Source organism: Juglans microcarpa x Juglans regia, chromosome 5S (genome assembly GCF_004785595.1).
Source record: "Juglans microcarpa x Juglans regia isolate MS1-56 chromosome 5S, Jm3101_v1.0, whole genome shotgun sequence".
Classification (NCBI taxonomy): Eukaryota; Viridiplantae; Streptophyta; class Magnoliopsida; order Fagales; family Juglandaceae; genus Juglans; species Juglans microcarpa x Juglans regia.
Genome location: NC_054603.1, coordinates 29,066,156 through 29,092,460, shown reverse-complemented (window position 1 = coordinate 29,092,460; position 26,305 = coordinate 29,066,156). Strand labels below are relative to the sequence as shown.

Below are 26,305 nucleotides of genomic sequence, written 5' to 3'. Positions count from 1 at the left end.
CCGGGCCTAAAAAGCCTAAAACTAGAACTGGACCAACTCCAATCAATTTTGTCATTACGGAAACTGATTTCGGTTTTCGATTTTCTTTTACACCCTTGGAAGTAGGTTGAGATGAGATTGATTTTTTTTATAAAATATTGAAAAAGTAGCCTACAATGGGACATAGGGTAAGCTTTTCTTATTTTCTTCGACTCCCGAAACATATAATTGCCTCTCTCTAGATAGTGCATGTCTCCGTTTATTCAACACTAATTTCCTAAATTGTTTCTTAGTCTTGTTGTACGTCCCTTTATGTTTTTTCTTTTCCTTAATTCGGTTTTGAGGTTTTAATGTATTTCTTCATCTTCTGTCATAAGTGAGAATTATAAATAAAATTAAAATATTATCATTTTTTTAAAAAAATAAAATAAAAAACTCCAACTTTGAGAATTACATATGTTATAAACACACCAATACTTGTTAATATCTATTATGAGAAAATATATTTACAACTGTAAATTGTGTAATCGCTACATAATCACTTTAAAAAAAGTAAAAAAATATGGAACTTATATGAAAAAATTAATTTTTTAATAATGAATTCTACTCTTTTTCAAAACGAATACGTAACGTTTACATATTTTATAATTGTATGTTTACATATTTTATAATTGTATATAGAATTATTCATCTATTATATGTGTATAGGAGAAAAGATAGTAATAATTTGTGAAAATCTTTCCAAAAAAACTAAATCACAATTCACAATTAAAAAAAAAAATGCATAAAAATATGTTGTCACGTACACGCACTTTCTAAAACTTGTAACTATTATAAAAATATATATTTATGGAAAAAATATCAATATGTTAAGGGCCCTACCGACACGTTGTCTCGAGAAGTTTATTTCTTTTTTCTTTTCAATTATTTTTTAATATTTTTTTTTTTTAAAAAAATTATAATATTATTAAAAAATACTTATTTAATCCTTACATATGTCTTTTACCCATGGCGTTTTTCATATGTTAATATATGATTATTTGACTTTAATAATTTAATAAAATTGACTGGTTCGAGGTTAAGGAAGGTGACCGGTTACCGGTGGCGGGGGCTGAATATTATATAAAGGATGCTTTGGAAAGCTTGTTCAAGTATGTATAGGTTGGACTTTAGAGTGCAAAGAGAGCTTCTCTCTTTTCTCGGATCACATCCATTTCTACAGAGAAAGTGAGAAACGAAAGAGACATGGAGTCCGACGAAATCGATCGTCGCGAGTATCTCTGATTTGACATTCAGTTTCAGTCACCACTACTTCAAGGTAAGATCCATGAAATTCGTCTGTTTTTCCATCCTACTTCTGACCTTTTCAGCAGTCGAACGGGAGATTTTGTTTGTTTAATTGTGTGTTGGTAGCTGATTTTTGTTGGATTTTTTTGTGTTGGCTTCGTGAGCAGCGAAGTGAATTGCGAACGTGCTTCCACTCTGCCTGTACCATCTGACTCTGTCGAAGCTCTTCCTGTCCTCTCCTCCTCAAAGGGTAGTTCATCGTGAACTTTTTGCGTTCTTTGAAAAACTTTCAAATTTCATGGCGTCCTCGTTCCAAGAAGTCCAGGCAATTGCTCTTTATGTTTTCCAACCGTGTAAAATTACCGGTCATATCTGAGACTGAGAGTGAGAGGGGAGTTTTCGCGATGGGTTTTTTGCTTGATTGGTCAACGGGGCCTCCGATAAAACGAAGAGCGGGTTTGCGGATAAAACAGGCGGGGCGAAGTTCATACAGGGGCAGCTAGTGAAGGTTTTCTTATGTGATAATTGGACTGAGTTTTCTGCTACTCTACTAGACCTTTGTAAATTCCTTGAGTGTCAAGTGATGGAGACTACTGCTTTGAGGCAGTTGTTGAAAAGTCTCTGCAGCAATTCGCATTGGGAATATTCAGTCTTTTGGAAGCTTAACCACCGAAACCAAATGTAAGTTGCTCTGCAGCTACTTATTTTTTAGGCTGGGCTTTTCAAAGTGGGTTCTAACTGGACTTAAGGTGTTTTTTACATTAATTTCTAAAGCTTTCTTGCCCTTTCCCTGTCCATGTCTATCCGTGTGTTTACGTATTTCAAGGAATTGAGGGGCTTTCTTGCCTTTCATTCAGTATTTTGACGTAATCATTATTCTATCCTGGGTGAGATCTTTAGACTGCGAACATTGAAATGCAACGGCAAGAAATAATGAGCACAGATAAGATCTTGACTGCCATAGTTATAATTCAGGGGCATGGGAGAAACCGAAAGGGTTTTCAGTATTTACACTTACAAAAGAAATGAAACTTGTTGAGACTAGACCGGTAGACTTTCATTAATTTATGATTGTCTCTCTAAAAGCCGCAGTTATTTGAATATTTCGTCGAGCGTTGCCTTCGGGAACGTGGACACATTGCTGCAGTCGGCTTGTGCTGTTGGGACTCGATGTCTTATTATACAGATTTAATTTTGTTTGGCTTACTGGTTAGTGCAGTAAAGAGCGTAGCGTCCTGCTGCTTGGGCGTTCTAAATGGATCAAATTATTTTGCACTTGTTTTGAGTAATAGAGGCTATGTAAGACATCACACTGATCTTTCGAAGATGAGGAAACTACGAGACTCGCGTCCCTACTTCCCCATTCCCCCTCCCAACCCCACCCACAAAAAAAAAAAAAAAAAAGGTTCCATGAATCACCTATTTCTGTGAGATATTTTCTTTTCAGGAAAGTTCGTTGTTTACTGATTGTGTTTTGTTATTTTATGGATGTAAGAATAGAGTTCATGTCTCCAGTATGACATTAGTTTCTTGATATTGCAGGGTTTTATGTTGGGAAGATGGATATTGGGCTTGTCCAAAAACAGCAGAACCTGTCGAGAATATACCAGATGACATTTACTTCGAAGGCGTAAATGAGATATTTTCTTCAGCAAGTAAAATGAATATAGGTGATGATGATGTAATGGAATATCGAATTGGACGAGCAGTGGCTGATATGTCATGTCATCAGTATGCCATGGGAGACGGGTACTACCGTGTGCTTTTCCCTTTGTATTAAATAACTTGTTGTACTTTCCATTACTCTCCAATGTTATTAACTAAATATATTTTCAGAATATGAGATCATCCCCTTCAATTTTGATGGATGAACTCTTCTTGAACGAAGGTTTCCGGAATGAAGCCTTATTAATTTGATTTTGAAGGAAATTTCCAATGGTTTTCTGATCCTTCTCTTATCCCACCACCTCTTAAACTTGTGGTAGTGCACGCCAAACTAGTCCCATGCTTAGGTTCGAAATCTCATCCATCTCTGTGTGTGTGTCTCTGTTGGCCTGTCTGTGCAACATGTTATAGAGTGACACTCATCATTTCTTAAGAAGATATACTAAACTAAATAGTATGCTTACTACCGAGGTTCTATTTTTATGAGGCATTGAGTTTAAAAATTAATGATAATTGACACTGGATTTCTAAAATTCATCAGGGCTGTCGGTGAAGTTGCATATACAGGAAGCCATTGCTGGGTTCTCTTTGAGAATGATTTTGCTAGTGAATGCAACTCCAAGTTAGTTCCTGAGGTGAGTTTCTAATGATGATTGCTAATTTGAAAAATGAGCTTGTTGATAGTTCTGCAAGTAGTGGACAGAATACCTCACAAGTACCTTTTTTTTTTTTTTTTTTTTTTGTGGATAGTATCCAGAAGAATGGCTACTTCAATTTGCAGCAGGTGTCAAGGTAACTTCATTATGAATTATACCATACCAAAGTATTGGTCACCTGGACAGATTTGAGTGTGCCGGTGCTGGTGCACATATTAGGCTAACTTGCAATTTGGTGGCTCAAATTTCACTTATTATCATTTCCAAAATACTGATGAGTAATTGTTGACATCCTGGCAGACCATTGTGCTGGTTCCTGTACTTCCACACGGAGTTGTACAGCTGGGCTCATTGGAATGGGTGCGTATTTATTCTCAACTTCATTTTCTGACTGTAATGAGAGATTAATGAGTTAAAAAGCCACTCTAATTCCAACTTTTGTTGTGTCGTTCTGGGTTCTATTTTTGACCAAATAGTGTATAATTTAAGCCTAAAGTGTTCAAAGGTGTGCAAGTCATTAGGATCAACACCACTACCCCCCCATCCCAGTGTGTGTAAATGCATTTCTGTTGCTTTGTTAGTATTCATCTTATGTGTTGCATTCTCTCCCATAATATTTCAGGTTGCTGAAGATCTGGCCTTGATTGCGTATGTCATAGATAGGTTCAATGCCCTTTACAATGTTGCACAGATTAATATACCATTCACCTCAAACAGAGATATTCAATCACAATCGTCTTCATCACTAATGTCTGGTTTCCTGGAGAACCCACTGGAGCCCTCAGACATGACCATTACCCTGCTGAAGGCTGAAGATTTGAAGGATTTTGACCACATTAGACCAAATAAGAACAAATTCTCAACATTATATGAAGTTTTGCCAATGTCAATGTATCAAGATGCCGTTCAGGTCTCTGAAACAGAACTTCCTGAATTGTTTGGTAATGTTGGCCAAAATGTGACTGATGCTCCACCAAATAGTCTCATTGCCGTATCAACTCCTTTATGTCAACCAATAAATACCAGCCAGTTAGAGACACTAGAGAGTGAGTTGCTTGGATTATCTTGTCTGAATGAATTGCAGGCTTATCCTCAATTTAACAGCTACAATTTGGGGGCTTCTGTAGAACCCTCCTGTGGAATCAGTCCTTTGTGTGGTGAATTAATGAGTCTTGGAGACACAAGGGTTAATGATGCAGGCCATAGAAGTGCGAGCAGTATCACTAGCCTTCCCATAGATTCTGAGCTACATGAAGCACTTGGACAAGCTTTCCAGAATCATATCGTTGAAGACATGCACAACTCATCATTCTTAATTGAGGATTCGTGTAGAAGCTCGAGTTTAACCCACAATATAGATATTGTCAATGGTGCTGAGCCATCATCGTTTGCTAAAGCTGATGATGCAGATCATCTGTTGGAAGCTATAGTTGCAAGTGTGTCTAGTTGTATAGACGACTCTTTAGCTAGCAGATTTAAAAGTTCAACATCATCTACATCCTCGTCAGGACAAGGTGCTAGTTTGTTCAGGTTACAAAGTCAATCTGAAGCAAGTGGCTTAATAAGTGATGACTCAACTCCATGGAGTGATTTTAGATCATCATTTGTTTCCTTCGACACAAATACCTCTACTGGTTCTGTTTCTTTCAATAATACAAGGAGCAAATTGATTGATAAAGAGCAGCAAGGAAAACCTAATGGCTCTATGCAGCCTAGGAAGGGAAACAAGTTGTCCAATGCCAGCAAAAGACGAGCCAGAACTGGTGAAAATCAAAGGCCAAGACCAAGGGATCGGCAAATGATCCAGGATAGGCTGAAGGAGCTCCGACAACTTGTCCCAAATGGTGCGAAGGTGAGTGTAGTCAAAGTACCCGTTTGGTTTTGAGGTTGAGAGTTAAATTTTTGATAGGTTAAAAGCTCTTTTGAAGAAAAAATTCTATGTTTAGAAAATTTATAAAAAGTACATTAAAATTTAAGTTATGCGCCCCCAAAAAAGTGGCAACCCATTTTCTAAAAAGCTCCAAATTGAAGCTTTTGTTGAAAAGTTCCTGCAGATATTATGTGACTTGCTGAGAACAACTGTAACAATTTGAAAAGCACTTTAGAGATACGTTTACCAAATAATAAACAGCTTTTCAATAGTACAACTTTTTAACAAAGCTCTACAAATAAAATCTCTATCCCCTACAACAATCCCAAACTCACCCTAATTGTTAGTATTTGTAGTGCTTGAAGTTGGTAATTACTTGTATGTTTTCTCGTCCGGTCTAATTCAAGTGAGAGCCATGTTTTGTGTAAATTCAGTGTAGCATTGATGGTCTCTTAGATCGAGTGGTAACGCATATGCTGCATTTAAGAAGCATGACTGAACAGGCTGAGAAATTGAGGCACTTGGCTCCTCGAAAGGTATGTTGAATCGGCTGGTAATTGTAAAATTGTTTACATCAACTTCCCTATATATATATATATATATATATATTGAAGAAATATTAATTTTCAGATTTAGATTAAAGATATCTTTAATAGATTAAATTGGAAATGTGTTGGCATCGAAATATTTTGTGCAAATAACGAATGACTTCTACTTCAGAAACTTAGAGGCTGCAGCTATGAATATGAGTCAACTGATTGATTTTGGGTGGGTCCGTAAGATGTTTCTTATGTTGAAAATTTTCTGATTAAGGATGCAGAGGGTAATAGATTAGAATTTATTGTAGAGTACATAGTCACTATTTATACCATTTAAACTAGATTAGCAGAGAGAGTCCAGGCATAATCAATTGATTCAAGTCAGAGAATCCTCGGTAATATTAGGGATTCAAAGGAAGGCTGGGTTGCAAGACATGGATTGTCCAATAATTTTCACTGGATAGACCACAACTTGAAAATGGTTAGTTGGTTGTGGAGTGATTTTGCACGTTGCAAATAATAGGCTATCCATGGAATTTATTTGCTGTTTGCAGAGACTATAAATCAAGCTAGTAATGGAATAAGTTATTTACTCAGCTACATTAATGATTTATTTGCTAATTCCGGAGATGACAAAATCAATGTAGGAGTCGAATCGGTTATGTACTTAGCTTACTAAGGTTATATACCTGGAAGTAACAAACAACAATGTGCTATGCAGGTGGCTGATCGGAAGAGTTGGGGATCATCTGAAATGAAAAATAGTAGTCAAAATGGGACTAGCTGGGCTTTTGAATTTGGAGACGGACTTCAATCATGCCCCATAGTTGTGGAAGATCTTGAATATCCGGGACACATGCTGATAGAGGTATTTGCCATCATCTTAATAACTAAATTTACCCAGCTCCATTGCTTGGATACGAATTTGTTTTCCCCCAATTTCCAAGCCATTTTTTCTTCCACATGCAGATGCTTTGCAATGAACGTGGGCTCTTCTTGGAGATTGCCCAGGTGATTCGAAATTTGGAGTTCACCATCTTGAAGGGTACAATCCACCACCGTTCAAACAATGCCTGGGCTGAGTTTATCGTCGAGGTAATCATATACAAATGGGCTATTAACAACACAAAAGTGCCGCCACCTCTCTTAATTTCTTTCTCATAACACTATAATCCGGGATGTGCACAGGGTCAGAAGGGCTTTCATAGGATGGATTTGTTCTGGCCGCTCATGCATCTTTGGCAGTGTAAAAGAAACCCCGTCTGAAACAAGTTTTGAGAAGTACTGTTGAATTGACGCTAGAGATGGTTGGTCTACATGAGTCTTATAATTTATTACAAGGCAATATTAGAAGTTCCTGATCATCTAAACCAAAGTAAAGGGATTTCTTGCTTGTGAACAAACTCATGAAGTTATTGGTGTGCTGTTAATGATGAACTAGCAACTCCTAAAAGAAGAAAGACATGAATACTTGCATATGCATGTGCACACGACTTCTATGTACATAATACGTAAAAGAACATAGTGTTCAACTGACTAGTATACCCTGCTCACAAAGCTGTCACCCATTAACCCTCAGTGGACAATTTTGGAACTCAGCCAGCTGCATGCAACATCTTTGTTGCTTTATAACCATCAGATGAAACTTGGAAAGGCGCGTTTTGGTCGATGGAATGATCTCCTAGCTAGGTCAAGCTGCAAGCAATTAGCAGGAAGATAAGAGGTGAATGCAAGAATGATACACCTTTCCTTGAGTCTTGACTGTCCTTTCTTCCGCATTTTCCATGAACTCTAAACATCCAGCACTTTTCCAATCAGCCCATGTCTAGCTTCTCGGATTCAGCTTATATTCTTTCCAAACCCCACCCTCAACATGCTAGTCAACATCATCCACCACTTCCAAATCTTTGCCTTTATAGTCATGGACGGTGTATGGATGCACTGAAACAAAGGAAACCATGTTCAAGCATCCCAAACACCCTTGGAAATGGCAAAGCAAATTACAAGACTGTCACTGGAACATGCCCTAGCTTGGTGCCAAAAACAAATTCTCCCATCTGCTCCTTGCAACCGCTACCAGCCGCTTCTCTAAAACTCTAATTGCGATGCGGGTCAACTACGCCATTCTAGCTGGGGTATGCAAAAACATCAAGGTGAGATCATCCAATCTGGGGCAAAAAGTTTACCACGACTGCTCTCAAGCGGCTCTACTTGCCATCAAAGAAGCATCTCCTCAGCGCAGACAATATCATTTTAGAAGGAGACTCTGGATGACATTGACAAATCAAATCTTCAGTAATACTACTGAAGATTGATGGCTTCTCTAGAAATACCAAAAATGGTAATCGACTCAAATGGTAGCTGCCAACTTCTAGAGGGACAGCATAATGACACTTCCATCCACACTCTTGGTAATGAATACATGTGGATTCTACCCACCATGATACTCCTCATGTAATCTTTAATGTTTCTAGTTATATGTTATTACTTTCGCCAAAAACATAGATAAACAAGATGTTGATAGGTTATATAGTTTGATAGCCCATGCATGCACAATGAAATAGTAGTCTTTGGGCAAAACCAAACGGAGAATAATCTAAATATACAAGTTCCTTTCATTCTCCTTTCTTAACGACATAAATTTCTTTTGTACTGGCGAGATAAATATGTAAAATTTAAGCTAAAGAATAATATACATATTGAAACTTGGCGATGACAAAACAGAGGTGTGAACCATGTTTTCGTCGATATATCTAACTACAGTTGAACTTTGGAAAAGAGAGGTCAGCCCATCCGATCCGGTGGTAGTCAAAGCCTTGAAACTTTGAAGGTGGATATATAAGGGAAAGTACTTCATTTTAATTTCTACATTAGCAACCTAGGAAATCCTATCGCAACTCATTTGCCCAAAAATGCATTTTGAAGACACCGCTTGAATACCAAGTATAACCTTAAAAAATTTAGACATTTAAAAGAAAGAATATGGGGAAAAGTTAACAACCAGAAGAATAAGTTTTTGTCTCAGGCAATGAAGAAAGTGTTGATCAAAGTTGTGATACAAGCAATACCTACATTTCCAATGAGTCTTTTCAAGCTGCTCAGGAAGTTGTGCAAGGAAATCATTACACTCATGTCGAAATTCTGGTGTGGTCACAAACAAAATGAGAATAGAGTACATTGGAGGAGTTGGGTTAAAATGGGGGAATTTAAAAAAAAAAATGATGATTAGGATTCAAAGATGTTGAATGCTTCAACAAGGCTATGCTTGCAAAGCAATGTTGGAGAATGCTAAAACAACCTTACTCCCTGGTTGCCAAAGTTATGAAGGACAAATATTTCAAGTAAGGTCATCTGTTAAAGGCAAAACTGGGCAATGGACCTTCACTAAGATGGGGGAGTCTATTTTCATCTATAAATCTAGTTAATGCAAGTTTGATGTGGAGGGTGTAAAAAGGTGACCAGATAAGTATTTGAAAGGACAAGTGGCTGCCTATACCCACTTCATACCAAGTTCAATCTTCTATTAAAAATTTAGACAAAGAAGCAACTGTAAATGAACTTATAGAGCAAGGGATTGGTAGATAGAAGGAAAATCTGATTAAAGAGACTTTTCAACAAGGTTGAAGCTGAGATTATTAACAGCATCCCTTTCAGTAGATTGAGTGTTGATGATAAAATTATGTGGATACATACCAATAATGGGATGTTTACTGTTAAAAGTGCTTACCATTTAGAGCACACTAGAAACAGATTGATGAAATGGGAAATATCAGCATTAGCTGTAACAAAAGATGGCTGGAAGTGGATTTGGGATTTAAAAGTGGAAGGTATGGTCAAACATTTCTTATGGAAGGCTGGACAAGAATTACTCTCAATTAAATTGAGCCTTTTTAAGAAGAATATCACTAATAATAGCTTATGCCCAGTTTGTGAAAGAGAAGTTGAGTCATCTGTGCAAGCTTTGTGGAGCTGTTCTGCAGCCTCAGATGTTTGGGTTGACATTGGTAGCCCAATGCAGAAGTGGTCTAGCGATGAAACTGCTTTCATGGATCTATGGAAGAAACCGAATGAGAGACTAAATGCTGAAGAAGTTGAGTTAGTGGCTTATATAATGAGAAGAATATGGTTAAGAAGAAACTCTCTAATTTTTTGAAACAAATTTGAGCATTCGAGAAAGTTATTTCTAAATGCAAAACAATGTTTGGTAGATTTTAATTTAGCATAGAGCTATCAATAGGAGAGTATGCTATCAAGAAGAGTTGAGAGACCCTTAAGCAACTGAAAAAATCAACTGGTTTGTTCTGTAAGGCCAACTGAGATGCTGCTGTGGATAAACAGTCAAAGAAAATTGGACTTGGAGTGATAATCAAAGACACCGTAGGTGATATTTTGGATACTCTGTGTTCAAATATAAAGCATGCAATGAAACCTATTATAGCAGAGACATTGACCTTGAGAAAAGCTATGGATTTCTATTTTGAGCTAGTGCTGGGGCTGTCAAGGGTGATACTGGAAGGAGATTCTCAGACAGTTGTGAAGGACACAAACAACATGGAAGATATTTATACAGGTTATGTAAATGTGATTGTTGATACTCGAAGCATGCTCATTGAAAGACCAAGCTGGAGTGTTTTCTTTATATATATATATATATATATATATCAGGAGGCCAAAACGGTGGCACATAAATTGACAAAGTCAACTCTTTCATGTTTAAAAGAGAAAGTACGGATAGAGGAAGGTCCTATATAGATTTTGAATTCATCTTTGAGTGAAAAATTCTGCAATGACTGATTTGATTTGCATTTGATCAATAATATTCTATCCATATTCAAAAAAAAAAAAAAGTAAGTAGGATATTATCTTGTATTCTATTTAAGAAAAAAAAGACCGTTAGTAATTTCCCACGAGGCCCAAAGGAATAATATCTTAATTCTATTATCCAAATTTGAAGGTTATATTAACCTGAAGTCCATCTATAAGGATTGCTGACTTTGGGATTTAAAGCATAAACAATGGAATTAATGTAACAGCCCAAGTCCAATTCCCAAGCCCAGCTCATAGCCCATGATTGTTTTTTTAGAAAAAAAGACTACTCTTTTAACACATTCACCCGTACAGCCCGGGCCCCCTACTTTCCCATTTCTTCCCCCGATTCTCTCTCTCTCGGCCAAATATCGATTTCTCTCCTATCTCCGTCTCCTCATTCTATATCTCTCTCTCTTTTGGGTCTCGAGAACTCACTACCCCCGTGAAACTTCACGGCCACAAGTCTTCCACTGATTCAAGTAAGTAACTCTGAACCGTTGTATTACGTCTTGGATTTTTGGTAGTTGGGAAAAACACACTTGTTATATATAGATGAAATAAGTTTTTCTTAGTGGGTAAATCGACTAGACTGAAATGGAGTTTGGAATCATGATACCTGGTTCCAATTGTAGTCAATATTCTTTCATACAGTTTTTATCAATTTAGTATCTTCAGATCTGTCTAGGGCCCATCCACAATTGTGTTTTTAAGGGTAAACTCGTGGGTCTTGATTATGTCTGTTAGCTAGAATTAATCAATGTTGCGTGTCACTGTTATATGGCTGAGTTTGGAATAATAATGGACTAAAGGCTGGTATATGTGCTGTCTAGCAACATGTTGGTAATCTAGAATTTGGGATTTTATCATTAGTGAGGATCATTTTTTTAGGCACGCCCAGGGGCTGATCAAATTTTATTCTAGGTAGCCAATTTAATGTAAGTCTCATTTATGACAAATTTATCTTATTTAGGCCTTGTTTGGAAAAGCATCTCAACTCATTTCATCTAATCATTACAATTTTCTCAAATTCCTAAACAAAATACAATAAACAATTCAACTTTTTTAGATCCCAAAACAAAAATACTATTAAAAAATAATATTCTAACAATATTTTATTTAACTTTAAGGGACACATAAGGTGGAAAAAGAAGGCACAAGTGGGTCCCATCTAAAACCAAACCCAGCTAAATGTAAGGGACACGTAAGGTGTGCTACAGATCAGCCATGAACAGTGGCTGATCCATAGCTTTTCTCTAAAATAAATTTTATCAAATTTCAGATTAACCCGCATGCACCAAATCTGGGTATCAAACATCAAAATAAATATGAATACTAGAGCAAAGCAAGTCAATTATAAGACATTGATTTTGGTGACGAAGGGAAACCTTTTAAAGAAATCTTTAAAGGTAAAACCACTCAAGGGCATCCTGCCAGAACAAACCAATTTCACGATTTGAAGATTAATACAAGTAAGTTTCTTACAAACCATTTGTAATATGAATCCCTTACTTGCACAACAGAACGACCAGTTTTTTCCCACTGCAGTAGCAGTCAGAACCTCTGACTTTCTTTAAACTTGTCTTCTTCTGGAACCTGCAGTGGCTGAACACTTTAATCAATATCTCCACACAGCAGCAGCACCAAAATTCATTTTTCTCTGTCTAAGAAGTTACTTTTGCTTCACTGAACTAGGAGAAACACCTTTTACTTCTTATCTTGATATTTTTAACGTCTTGACATGCATGTATATCTTTCTGCCTTCTCCCTGCGCCAATCGGTACATCATATAGACTGGTGGTTATCTTTTGTCTTTATCGCTTGATCAGGAAACCACACTCAACTTCGTTCAGATGAGATATTCCTGCAGAGTCCTGTCATGACAGGTTGCTGGAATACTTATCTTTATTTGGAGTGCACGTAATCCTTATCTCTTTGCTGGAACTTGAATTTTACATAATCATTTAAAACCATTCTAGTTTATCAACAACTATACCACACTTTGACTACCGAATTTAAGCCAACCTAAAAACCTAACCAACCCCCTTGACTATTCGGTGACAAAATACAGCTTAAGCTCTCAAACTCATACAAGGTTTTGAGAAGAATTTAGTTCTCAGAAACTTTTCCAGCAAATATCCAGAATGTCTTCCATTTAGTCCTGCATCACAAACTTCAGGTCAGGTGAGTGGACATGTATCAGTATTCATGGAAATGACTTATGAGACTATCTAGACATTGTTTCCTAATGTTAGATAAACTGCAACCAGAAACATATCACAAGTTAGCATTACTAGCAACACAGCTAAGATAAGAGTTTAACATTACATGTACTTAAGATAAGCTAGAAATACAATTTAACAGTGCAGGTACTTAAACTATAGTCTGTCCACCCAAAAGAAATTACTGTGGCCATGAACCCTTCACTCGAATTTAATAGTTACTCCCCTTACATATGTTGTCACACCCCGGACCCAGAGGGTTAGGGAGTGAGTTCCTGCCACTTAAATCAAATCCCAACAATACAAATATAGACTCCAGATGATACATGGAAAGGCTCCATAACATATAAAGCTCATTTATTAAAAAAATATACATTCCTCCATAGAGACGTCTATGAACTCCTCCAACATATATAATAAAGATCTCCACAAAGTCTCAATAAATGCATCAATATCCTAAAAACTATTCAAAAGAAAATAACGTATTTTCCAAATAAGATCCTCTAGTAGTCTCTTGTACCCTTTGGCACTTATTCCAGTCTGTTAATCCACTTGTGCCTCTTAGGCACTTAATTCCACTACACTCAACTAATCCCGCCCATGCTTCCCATTATTGATTCTTAGTTGAAACATCAAAATCATCTGAAAAATAATTGAGAACCAGTTACAGAATGCAAAAGAATTCAGATTATCAAAATAACAGAGTGATATTTCAGAAAACATTTATATACAATTACAATATAGACTAAAGATCTTAGTAGAAAAAACAGTGTGGATAAAGGATGTCCCAGACTTCTTTGTAAGTTGTCTGGTTAGTGACAAAAGTTGTAGTACTTGATCCTTATTAATGAAATACAAAGGTATTGTTTTTCAAAAAAAAAAAAAAAAAAGATCTTTGTCATAAGCATGGCTAAAACAGCATCATAATAGAACAGAGGCCAGGTTTAACCCCATGGTAGGGTTGTGCAAACCCCGGCGGCCATGTTTAACCCATTATTTTTCAGATGACTATGTTGGTTGTGACAATTGAAATAGATGGCACGTGACAGGATTAGAATAGGAAGGTAAGATAGGTGTCGAGTGGCATAAGTGAATTTGCAAGATTTGAGAGAATATTTAGTAGTGTTGAGTTTAATCTGTTTCGAATAATTTTTGACGTATTTGATTTTGGGGGATTATTGTATCAAAGTTTTATATTTTGTGGATTTCAGGTTAAAAGGGTTCACCCCCCTTTTTGACACCATGGGCAAAGGGTGGTCTAAGCTGAACCAGATGCATGATCTTCATCTTAAGTAACAGCAGATTGACCCATTAGAGAGCAAACATCTAGTGAGAGCTGGACCAAATGATCATTTGCCCAGACCGTGTCAGACCGAAGAAGTCATGTGTCAGAAGTCACCTGCTGCATGTGCGGTACAATACATTCCATATGAGAGTCATGGTGAGCCCTTGCCTCTTGCAACCGCGAATCAATGTAGGCATGTTGTGTAGTAAGAAGCTCATGAAGCTGGTCCACCTTCCGAGATAGAGCATTGAGCTGCTCTTGAAGAGAGGGACTAGAGGTCTGATGCACTGAAGGTGAGGGTTCAGACTTCTTGCCCTCAACAGCAGCAGAAGATTTTGTGAGATTGTTGATGCATCAATGGGATCAAGGATTCTCAGGGAAGGCTCATAGTCGCGTATGAGAGCATTATAATGGGCAGACATCTTGGTGATAAGACAACCAAAAGGCAGGGAGACATCCTGAACAACATAAGCATGATGTATAACACAGATGATAGGTGTAGGAAGATCAACAGAGAAGTCATGAAGGAGAGCATAATAAAATTGAGGTTATCAATTGTGACCTCGGTGTGACGATTAAGTGGTCAGTGATTTGTAAGAACGATCTTGGTGAAGTGCCGCTCAGCTGGCATCATCACAGATAGAGAGGAATGCGCTGTGATCCCATTTTCCACTGCTGAGGAAAACTAAAAAGAGTAGAAAGTAGAGCTGGTGTAAGATCAATATGGATTCCTCGAAGCACGACATGAATGCTAATGCTATGAGTGTCGATGTCGAAGTGAGAAATATTAGCATAGAATTCATGCACCAATTCTACTGAAGGAGCAGGAAGAGGCTCAGCAATAGCCAGCCAACTGCGCTCTCGAAATAAGGTGGGAATAAACTTATTCGCAGGAGCAGAGAAACTAGAAAGACCAATTATACTGAGCTCTCTTGATTACTTTGACCTGTGGTTGAAGAATACAAAGCATAGGTCATAGGGAAAGTAAATGGAGTTGAAGATAAGATAATCTAGATAATCATGAAATTCAAATCTTTTGATAAGCTAAATCTTGGCCTAAACTTCTCATCTCATCTAATTATTAAATTATTTTCAAATTTTCTCACAAAATAAAATAAACAATTTAATTTTTTTAAATCTTAAAATAAAAATAATATTAGAAAAATATATTTTAATAATATTTTATCTCAATTTATCTCATCACGGAAAATAAAGGAGGCCTAACGGACATGGTACCCTTTCGGCTTAAATCCATTCATTTCCCCTCCCATATATACTAGGATCTCAATGTCTGTTTAGCGCAAAAGTCATTTTAAACTGTAAATGACAATTCGATCGATAGAATTGCATTAATTCAAAGTTTAGGGATAAGTAAGAATGGATGGCACTTGTTCGTGAGATTAAACTATACCAAGTTAAATTGTCTTTTTCTAATCTTAATAAGGATTGCCATCATTGACTTGTCTCCTCTAGAGAAAATTGCATCACGGCTGATGATCCTTTGATCTTCATTAGTTGACATGGCAGACATTGTTGCTCAATTGGAGGAGAAGGAAAAGGGAAGGAGTTTTCATTTGATGGGCACTCTGATTCCAGTTTTACATACAGAAAAGGTCAAAACACCCAACACAAAAAGGCTAACCAAGCTTTACGGAAAAATGAAAAGGTCAAATTCCTAACTGCAATAGCAACAAAGGGACTAGAAAAGGTCAAATTACTGCAATTGCAACAGTGGGCCACTAGTCCTTTGCCAAGTGGCTCATTGCCCGTTGGCTGAACAACAATGTCCAATACAAATACATTCATATTTGAGAAATGCTTTTCAAAATTTTATAACAGTTATAAATTAACGTGATTTGACGTGGTATATCTGTAAAGTTATTTTTATTATAAAGTAGATATGACGTATCACATAAAGATAGTCAATTTGTGAGTTTATTTTTATAAATTTTTTGTAGTTGTAACATTTCTATTCATATTTAAAATTTTTAAGATTAACCTCCAATATTTTATCTTAAATCTGTTTATTTTGTAAATCAGCTTCATATTGTGCAACATCAAGCTTTTCATTTTCCTAATTCTCAGTGTACAAATTATAAAATAGAAAAATAAAATAAAGTTTATAAAGGGAGGACCAAAAACAATTTGGAAGTATACATATTAAAAACCCAAAGAACAATGTAAAAAAAAATTAAAAAACTAAAACAAAATCTTATATATATATAGCTGAAATAAATAAAAAAATAATTAGAAGAAATACCAAACATATATAGAGAGAATTGTCGTGTAATGTTTTGTTTATTTATTTATTTTTTCTGAATAAAATAAATAATAGATAGTTGAGCGGCGCTAATTACCCTATTACCCTCTATTTAGAACTCAAACGTTTAGCCGAGAATTTGCCATGCGAAATCTTCGAGGGAATTGATCAACTCACATTCTCGTCTTCTTTCTTCTTCTTCTTCTTCTTCTTCTTCTTCTCCTCTTTCTCTCTCTCTCTCTTCTCTCTCTCTCTCTCTCTCCCCGTGTGGAATTGAGAAATAAAGCAAAAGAAACATAGATAAAGTCCGGCACTTTCGTTCTTTTTCCCTGCAGGATTCCATTCCTCATGGTAGGAAGCGGCATGTTTTCTTCAAGAGAAGTAATTCACGATCCCTTCAAAGCCTGGAAATCCATGGTTTTCCCCACAAAATTAGCCGGCTATGCTGCGTTCTCTCTCTTTTGCACGATCGCTTCTATCTCCTTCGTCTGCTATGTCGCTTTCTCAACCTATTCCCTCCGTTGCCCCGAATGCCATAGAATGATCTCGCACCAGAAAGTCTCTGACGCTGATATTTCCCCCGCTTACGAGAAGACTAATATATCCCACATCCTTTTCGGCATCGGAGGTTCCGCCAAGACATGGCAAAAGCGCCGGTATTACACTGAGCTGTGGTGGAAACCGAACGTCAGCCGCGGATTCGTCTGGCTCGACGAGGAACCTCAGAAAAACGTGACATGGCCGGAAACCTTGCCGCCGTTCAAAGTCTCTGAGGACACGTCAAGATTCAACTACACCTGCTGGTACGGCAAGCGCTCTGCAATCCGGATTGCTCGCATTGTGAAGGAGAGCTTTGAGCTGGGTCTGGACAACGTGAGGTGGTTCGTGATGGGCGACGATGACACGGTGTTTTTCACGGAGAATTTGATCAACGTATTGGCGAAATACGATCACAATCAAATGTATTACATCGGTGGGAATTCAGAGAGCGTGGAGCAGGACGTGATACACTCTTACACAATGGCCTACGGGGGAGGCGGCTACGCCATTAGCTACCCGTTGGCAGTCGAGCTCGTCCGAGTTTTGGACGGCTGCATAGATCGGTACGCGCATTTCTTCGGCTCCGATCAGAAGGTCCAGGGTTGCCTGAGCGAGATTGGCGTACCGGTCACAAAAGAGCTAGGTTTTCATCAGGTTCTTCCTCTCTCTCTCTCTCTCTCTCTCTCTCTCTATATATATATATATATATATATATATATCTCTGTGTCTCCTTATGGAAATGAAATTGTCGCGGGGGCATTGATTTCGCTTCCATTTGAATATACAATATTTTATTTACAGCTACCATTTCTCAAACCGAAATCAATATTTCAGGTCGACATACGAGGAAACCCGTACGGTTTATTAGCGGCACATCCATTGGCGCCATTGGTGTCTCTGCACCACCTAGACTACGTCGAATCTATATTTCCGAACCGGACCCAGATGGACTCTTTGAAGAATCTGATCCGGGCATACGAAACGGACCCGAATCGGGCCCTGCAGCACAGTTTCTGCTACGACTTGAGACGGAATTGGTCCGTGTCGGTGTCTTGGGGATACACCGTGCAGTTGTATCCGTCGTTGGAGACGGCGAAGATCCTCGAGACTGCGCTGCGCACGTTTCGGACGTGGAGGAGTTGGAGCGACAAGCCCTTCACGTTCAACACACGTCCGGTCAGTACAGACCGGTGCAAGAAACCGATTTTGTATTTCTTGGACCGGGTCGAGAGGCTTGGCTCGGGTCAAACGTTGACCACCTATAAAAAGTACTTGTACCAACGGGGGAAGGAGTGTGACCGGGTCGAATACGCCTCGGCCTTGGCCGTTGGATCTTTCAACGTATCGGCTTCCAACTTCGACCCTGACTTGTGGAAAAAGGTAAATCAACACCTGTTTCTTGTCTCATCCTCACCTCAGCAATTACTTATAATCTTCCAATTCGATTCTCAAACGCGGAAACTAAATCAAAGGGTGCAATATTATTTTCATCGTGTTGATATATAAATAAATAAAATAAAAACCCTTTAAAATTTGAGCTGTGACTACTCAATATCCATTTATCAATTTAGTCGTGTCTCAATAATTACTTATCAGTGAAATAGAGGGTTATGATGTCATTTTGAAGATCAAAGAGTAATGCCAAATACAAGTCTCAAATAAATAAATTTTATACAAATCTTTTAATAAAAAAGTAGATCTCGTTAATAAAAATAGATTTTTTTTTATATTTTTTTAACGTGAAATCCACTTTTTTAAAAGAGCTTGTATGAAACTTGTCTATTTAAAACATATACAAATCATTTCAAACATGACCGACCGGCCAACTAATTGGAAGACTTTAACATGAATCGTTTGGTTTTTTTGTTTTTTTTTCTTGCGTGAAACTCTCCATCATTTTATTAGCGCAACCGGTGTAACTAAAAGGTAATGCAGGGTTTTGATTATTGACTAACTTTGTTTGTTTGTTTTTGGGGGGTTCCTTGATTGAACGAGCAGGCGCCACGCAGACAATGCTGCGAGATCATCAACGGTGAAGATGGGGTGGACACCGTGATTCAAGTCAAGATCAGAGGCTGCAATCGCTTTCAGAGTGTGACTCCTCCATAAAATTAGGACGCCAACATGTACGCGATCGAGTTAGTCAACTACTTATTTGACCCTTACGTGGCGTGCATGACGACGTTGCAACCCGTGTTCATAACACGTGTAAGGCGCTGATTGGAGACATGTTAATTTAAAGTTCCGTTGGTAGGCCCACGTCTTGCCCGCCTCACCCGACTCGGTGTTTCTATCTACATACACGTCCGTACAGCAAAGGAAAATAACATTTTGATCTATAACTAGTAGGTAGGCTGGCACGTGGAGGGTCCTTACATGGCATGGCATGTGTTTGTTCCCTTTATTAGTTGATAATCCGAATAATTTATTTCAACAAAAATTATTGTTTATGAAAAGATCATGGCCTCTTTTTATAGAAAGAATGCTGAGATGAGAGAATCCCAATTGATGTTATGTTATCCTTGGATTAAACTTCATACTAAACTAATTTATAAAAAAATAAAAAAAATTATTTTTATTGAAAATTAGTTATTATATTTTCAATTCCATGTGTAAAAATAAAATGAATTGAAACAGATCAACATATTGTGACTCAAACCATTTAGTATTGACAAAGCACTATAAGAAAATTGTTTATTTATTATCAGTTATTTCCTGTTAAAATGATTATTTCATGTTAAAATGAGTGCTTTTATCTCAAATAGTCATTCTCATCGTAAATAATTTGTCTCCAATACCCTTTTTTTTTTTGTAGTGAAGTCTTTAGCTGGACTCTTGTAATTAATTATATCACTAATATCTTTTTATTTATTTTTTAAATAGATTTATCGCGTAAATAATATATAGTTTAGAGGCATTAGAATAACAGTGCTCGTTAGATATAAAGATGTTTTAGAACTTTATTCTATATATATTTGTGAGCAAAAAGTGCTTGAAGATTTGTTTAATGAGTAATGTGTTTGGTTTATTATATATGCATACATATACGTATGTGTATATATATATATATATACATACATACATACATATATATGCATGGGAAATGTATATAAGTGCATGACTATATTGATCCATAACTCGATCAAATGAATCTCAGGTGCATAATGGATGGAAATTTTAGTTTTAGTTCATTTAGGTCATTGATATTTTATTATATTTCAAGAGTTTAATAAATGGGATCAGAGTCCAATTAGGTTTCGAGCTAGGAAGATAGCTTTATTTGAAATAAAAAGGATATTTGCTGTCTCAAATATTGTCATCTAGAAAGAAGATAAATATTAAAGGGTTCTTCTAGAAAGTAGCTTTACACCCTACACATATTAAGAAAAATAAATAAAAAATAAAAACAGATGTGTGGTGTAGCTGCTAAGTTGAATTTTTCTATATATATTTTTTTCTATATTAAAATACACCTAAGTTATAAGCTCATGATTATTTAAGTGATTTGTACATAATTGTAAATTGAGTAATGTTGTATACAATTGTCGAGTTCGTAAGTATCGTGCAATCGTTTTAAAAAAAATTAGAATTTACTATTATTCATATGGATCTCATATTTACTCAAATTTTTTAAAAAAAATTACGTGATGCTTGCGCATTCCATTACATTTCTTTTGTAAATTTAATACAAAGTACTCTGTGCTCTTGTAACTTTTTCTCTTTAACCAAATAAGGTATACAGCTCTTAGCTCAAAATAATAATAATAATAACAACAACAACAACGTAACGTACAGCTCCATATTTCACCTATTTGTAATTATTTTTGCTAAATAAAATTATAAAAAAGTTAATATTTATAAATAAACCATTTTATTTATAAGTCAGTGTCAAAATATATTATTTATATGGTATGATTTGATTTATAAAATTTAAATTTTTAAATTTTACTTGTCACATCAACAATGTAGAATATGTGCCCTATACTAACATATGAATACAATTTTTCTTCATAAATTTCTATCCTAATTTTCCAATAAGAAAAAAGATGCTAAAATATAAGATCCGGTTTAGATATAAGAGCGATCCTAACTCATCTCATCTCATAATTACAATTTTTTTAAATTTTTATAAAAAAATAATAAACTATTTAATTTTTTTTAAAATTTCAAAATAATAATAATATAAAAAAATAATATTTTAATAATATTTATCCCACTTTCTCACAACCCACTGTTCAAATTACGCCTACTACTGGTGGCCATGATAACGGTCTGTGTACCCGACCCGTGGTTTTAGCATTTTCAATACAAACTGAGTTTCTATCCCAAATGGAAAATGATAAATACATTTTTTTATAAAGCAATTTATAAAAAAAAAATTATTTTTAAAATATAATTATATAAGAAATTATGAAAATGGGGCGATACAAAAAAGAAAATTTTCATCTAGGAGGTGACGACTTTACATGAAGGGATCGAGGCCTTCCGCTCGTCTCTTATTCTGATGATTACTTCGGATTTCTTGAAAGGTAAGCCGAGGACGGCATATAAGGATGGAAAATGATCCACTTACCATAATTTTACAATAATTAATAATTTTATAACTTTATATTAAATGAAGAGTAATTTTATTACATTAAAATTTATTTTTAATAGAGTTACGTGATTGTATTTGTTAATCGACTATGAATTGTCGAACAATTATAAAAATTAAAAAAAAAAAACTGTAAGTGTATCATTATCCTATAAATATATCAGTACAAGGCTACAACTTGAGGGATGTTTGACAAATATAAAAGTATATCAAAACTTTTAAAATTTTTCATTACTTCATTCTCAAATATCATTTAAATATAAAACATCTTTCATTTTAAAATTTTAAAATTTTTTATCTAATCATTATTTAAACAAAAAAAATTAATACAATTTTTCAAGCCTTGAAAAATAATTCGATTCTGGCCAATTTAAATTGAATCGGTAAGAAACCGAACCGATTTTAGTAAACATTTTGAAGCGTTCATTGAACCGCTTCTAGTCAATTTTAGACCAATTTGTATCGATTCTAATCGATTCAAAACTGTATTTATTTTTAAGTTGTCTAACAACTAGATTTTTTGTACAAAAATATGATAAAACTAAACATATATTAAATTTTTTATCATTTTATTCGATAAGAATTGCAAAAAAATTAAAAGATAAAATATGTAGTTCTTTATTTTTTTAGTTGAACAAAAACTTAAGGAGATGGATGAGTATTTTATATTAAATTTATGTTTGTGTATAAAATATTACATTTGCCATGTATTTATAACTTAATGGTCTTTATATTTTTCTTATATAACGCAAAAAAATGTCAATTATTGAGGTTAAATACATAAAGTACATATTTATTGAAATTATTTAGATTCATATAATATTTTTATTGAAACTAGTCAATAAATTTATATTTTATACTCTTTTATACATGATATAAAATGCTTGAATTGCATCAAATAAGATTTTTAATACTTTTTTATCAACATTAAAATATCGGATTCAAAATTGTCATGAATCGGTCCTTACCAAATTTTGATTTTTTGAGCCTTGCAATTTTTACAAATTTCAAAATAAAAATAATATTAAAAAATTATGTTCAAACAATTTTTTAATTTATCTATTAACTTTCACAAACTACAATATAATACTTATTTTTAAATATATTTTTATTCAATTTTTTTTTCTTTTTTTCAAAACCCAATAAAACAACTTAACTCAAACTATTTTACTATTACTCACAAAATTTTGAGATTCTAATCGTCCAAACATCACCTAAATATATTGAAGCATGTATATAATAGATTTGAGAAATGATATTTACAGTCGTGGAGTATGCAATTGCCACACAATCTATTTGAAAAAAGTGAATAAATATGAGATCCACATGAAAAAAAAAAATTAATTTTTTAATAGTGGACTCTACTCTTTTTCAAAACAATTGCACGGGACTTATATACTCTACAATTATATGTAGCATTACTCAATAAATTTTATTTCCTTTCTCCTATGCCATGTTAGAGAGTAAAATCTCCCTAGCCCATACGTTATTTTTGGTCCATTGCGTTATTTTAGGACATTAACACCATGGACATCTCTAAGTAAGAAAATCGGAAGCAATAAAGAATATGCATGTATTTAAAACACAGACAATTAATACGTAAGTACTTTAACATATACATGAATTGACACAAACATTAGGAAACCGATCGATGATTGTCTTTGTCGCATGTAACTTTGTTTTTTTGGGTTTCTTTTTCTAGAAGAGTCCTCCTAGGCTTGAAAAAGTATTAATAGGAGGTATTCGAGTCATGTGCTTTAATCAAGTTGGCCATTTCATACATCTATCGTTCACAACTTAAACCACGTGTCATATCGACATCTCTAGTATCATAATATGCTTCTAATTTATATCTTAATCGTAACATGCATCACTAGAATCATACTAAGCTGCAGCCACATCAAATCCCCTTTCAAATAAATTAATAATACAAGTTTAAAATTTTAAAACTATTTTCTTTTTGAAAAAATTAGAAAATAAATATAAAAAAATAAAAAAAAAATTGAAAAAAGTGGGCAGGGAGGTGTAACACCCCTACCAACTCTTGAAAAAAGTGGGTATGCTTGGCTAGGCGACATCCCGCTCCACCCCCACCTTTTTCTAAGCTTTATTATTATTATTTATTTATTTTTTAATTTAAGTTCTTAGTTTTAGTTTATCTTTTTAAATTTTTACAAAAAATCAAATAAATAATTTAACTTTTTCAAATCTCAAAATAAAATTAATATTAAAAAATATATTATAATAATATTTTATTAAACTTTTAATTTTAATTTCAACCCATCTTATCTCATTTGCAACAACAAACGAGATCTTAAGCTTTGGTTTGGATAGAGAGATACTTTCATTTCATCCTCTCTCATCTCATCTTATCGCATCTTATTTTTATATCTAAACACCATAAAGAAAAACACTTCAATTTCAATTTTTTAATTTTTTCATCTAATCATTATCTAATTATTACAACTTTCTCAAACTTTCAAACAAAAGACAAAAAATAATTCAACTTTTTTAACTCTTAAAATAAAAATTCTATTCTAACAATATTTTAACTTTATAATATTTTTATTCAATTTTTTTTTTCTCATTTTTCAAAATTTTATAAAACATCTTAACTCAAATAATTTCTAACTCATCTCATTTTAACTTAAATATCTCATTACTATTTACAAAATTATTTCATCTCCAAGTAAATATCCAAACGAGACCAAAATGTTAAGTCACGAAAGAAAGGAATCGAGATTCATGCGAAAAAGGGAGGGGAAAAAACAAACGGATATTTGAATTAATTAGTTTTGAGCCGTACTTTTAATTACAATTATTGATTTCCTGGTCGACTCTTATTATTTTTTTAAGATGTACGTGCTGATTGCATTATGTTATAAATTCTAGATGTGAATAGTACTGTAACCATAATATATATATATAGATGTCAGAGTTAGTGAAAATCTAGTTTAGTGGAGCTGCTATTTGATGAGAAGAGAAAGCAGAGTATGTAAGAAGTTGCTGGGAGTAAAAAAAAATGTTAATGAATTTCATTCAAAAGGTAAGTTTCGTATGCTATACAGTTGAGGTGGTAATATGTGACACGACGCATTAACCCAATACGAACACGACACGATAAAATCGGATTAGGGTTGAGTGTTAATGGGTTCAGGTCAAGACGGATTGACCCGTTAAGACACGATTGCTTAACGGGTCATAACAGGTTAAACCCGTTATGACCCGTTTAAAATTTTTAAATTACCCTTATACCCTTTACCCTTATAACCTAAAACTAAAAATAGTAAAAAAAAAAAAAAAAAAAAAAAACCCTAACTCGGTCTAATGTGCAGCCGCCCCCCCTCTGTTTCTTCTTCAATCTGAAAGCCCCCCCTCCCCCGGCGCGTTTCTATTTCTTCCCCGTGTGTTTCTTCTTCATTCTGAAGCCCCCCTCTGTTTCTTCTTCGTTTTGAAGCCCCCCCAGTTTCTGTTTCTTCTTCGTTCTGAAGCCCCCCCCCCCGGTTTCTGTTTCTTCTTCGTTCTTCTTCAGAAACGCGACCACGCCGCCCCCGCTCGCCGTTCCACTCCTCTTCATTGTGACGCCGCATCGCCCTCGCCCGTAGTCCAGTGTGCTTCAACCTTCACGCCTCACGGTGACGCCACCCCCCTCCAGTTTCACGGTGACGCCAAGTCGCCCACACGATTTAAACCACGGATTCGCAGTTGCCACCGCCAGCGCCCCGTCGCCCACGCCGTGCCGCCCATGGTAAGAAAATTTTATTTTCGAGATTATTACTCGATGAGGTTTTTCGAGATCCCCACAATCACAATGTCAATTGATTTTCGACACTGATCTAGAACTCTAGAACGTTTGTTTGGTTGATTACCCAAAAAAAATGTAGGAAAAAATATAGAACGTTTTTTCGAACTGCATAGCCCCCCCCCCCCCCCCCCCCCCCCCCCCCCGGTTTCTGTTTCTTTTCTTTTTTTAATCTATATATTAGTTAATGCTATATGTTGATTTGTGATTGTGAATTTATGATTAATGCTATATGTTGATTTAGTTACTAGGAATTGACATACTTATCTCATTGAAGGCTTGAAGCCAAACAGCTTGTCGATTGGTTGAGTGTGGACAGTTTAATGTTGTTTCGATAATCTCAATAGTTTTATATAAGTAAAGAATCTCAATAGTTTTTATCTGTAAATGATAGATTTTCAAAATTTTAGCATATGAGATTGTGATTAATGCTATATGTTGATTCTCAATAGTTTAATGTTGGTTGAGGGAGGATGAGCAATCTGTGAAAATGGAAATGAAATGAACATAAAGTTTTGTGTTTTGCTTTGGTATGTGCTACATATTGAGCTAAAAGTTTTGCTTCTTACATTTGTTCTTATTGTTTGTTGTCAGATGAGTTCGACAGCAAGTGAAAATGATGAGATAATTGATTTGAATCCGTTTGACTCAAAAAATTTTCAAAATAAGGAAGCTAAAACGAAAAGAAGGAAACGGTCAAACGTGTGGGATTTTTTTGAAATGGTTTCTGATTCTAAGATCAATGATGGCAAGCCACGAGCCAAGTGCAAGACGTGTGGAGTTACTTACATGGCAGCAAG

At 35.3% G+C, this 26,305-nt stretch overlaps 2 protein-coding genes and 1 long non-coding RNA gene across 3 annotated transcripts; all 3 read left to right on the top strand.

The window, feature by feature from the left end:
* Positions 1–1,125: 1,125 nt before the first annotated feature.
* Positions 1,126–7,472, top strand: LOC121267605 (transcription factor LHW-like). Its single transcript, XM_041171557.1, has 11 exons — positions 1,126–1,297; positions 1,434–1,947; positions 2,809–3,015; positions 3,473–3,566; positions 3,682–3,723; positions 3,888–3,947; positions 4,210–5,439; positions 5,892–5,993; positions 6,718–6,864; positions 6,966–7,091; positions 7,185–7,472. The coding sequence occupies exons 2-11, from the start codon at positions 1,850–1,852 to the stop codon at positions 7,260–7,262; spliced, it is 2,184 nt and encodes a 727-aa protein (XP_041027491.1). The 5' UTR covers positions 1,126–1,297; positions 1,434–1,849; the 3' UTR covers positions 7,263–7,472.
* Positions 7,473–11,126: 3,654 nt separating this feature from the next.
* Positions 11,127–15,358, top strand: LOC121268516. The gene is made up of 2 exons (XR_005941180.1): positions 11,127–11,284; positions 14,236–15,358. It is a non-coding gene; the product is annotated as an uncharacterized LOC121268516 (long non-coding RNA).
* Positions 15,359–16,765: 1,407 nt separating this feature from the next.
* On the top strand, positions 16,766–19,678 carry LOC121266731. Its single transcript, XM_041170535.1, has 3 exons — positions 16,766–17,763; positions 17,944–18,489; positions 19,108–19,678. The coding sequence occupies exons 1-3, from the start codon at positions 16,918–16,920 to the stop codon at positions 19,216–19,218; spliced, it is 1,503 nt and encodes a 500-aa protein (XP_041026469.1). The 5' UTR covers positions 16,766–16,917; the 3' UTR covers positions 19,219–19,678.
* The last annotated feature ends 6,627 nt before the right edge of the window (positions 19,679–26,305 follow it).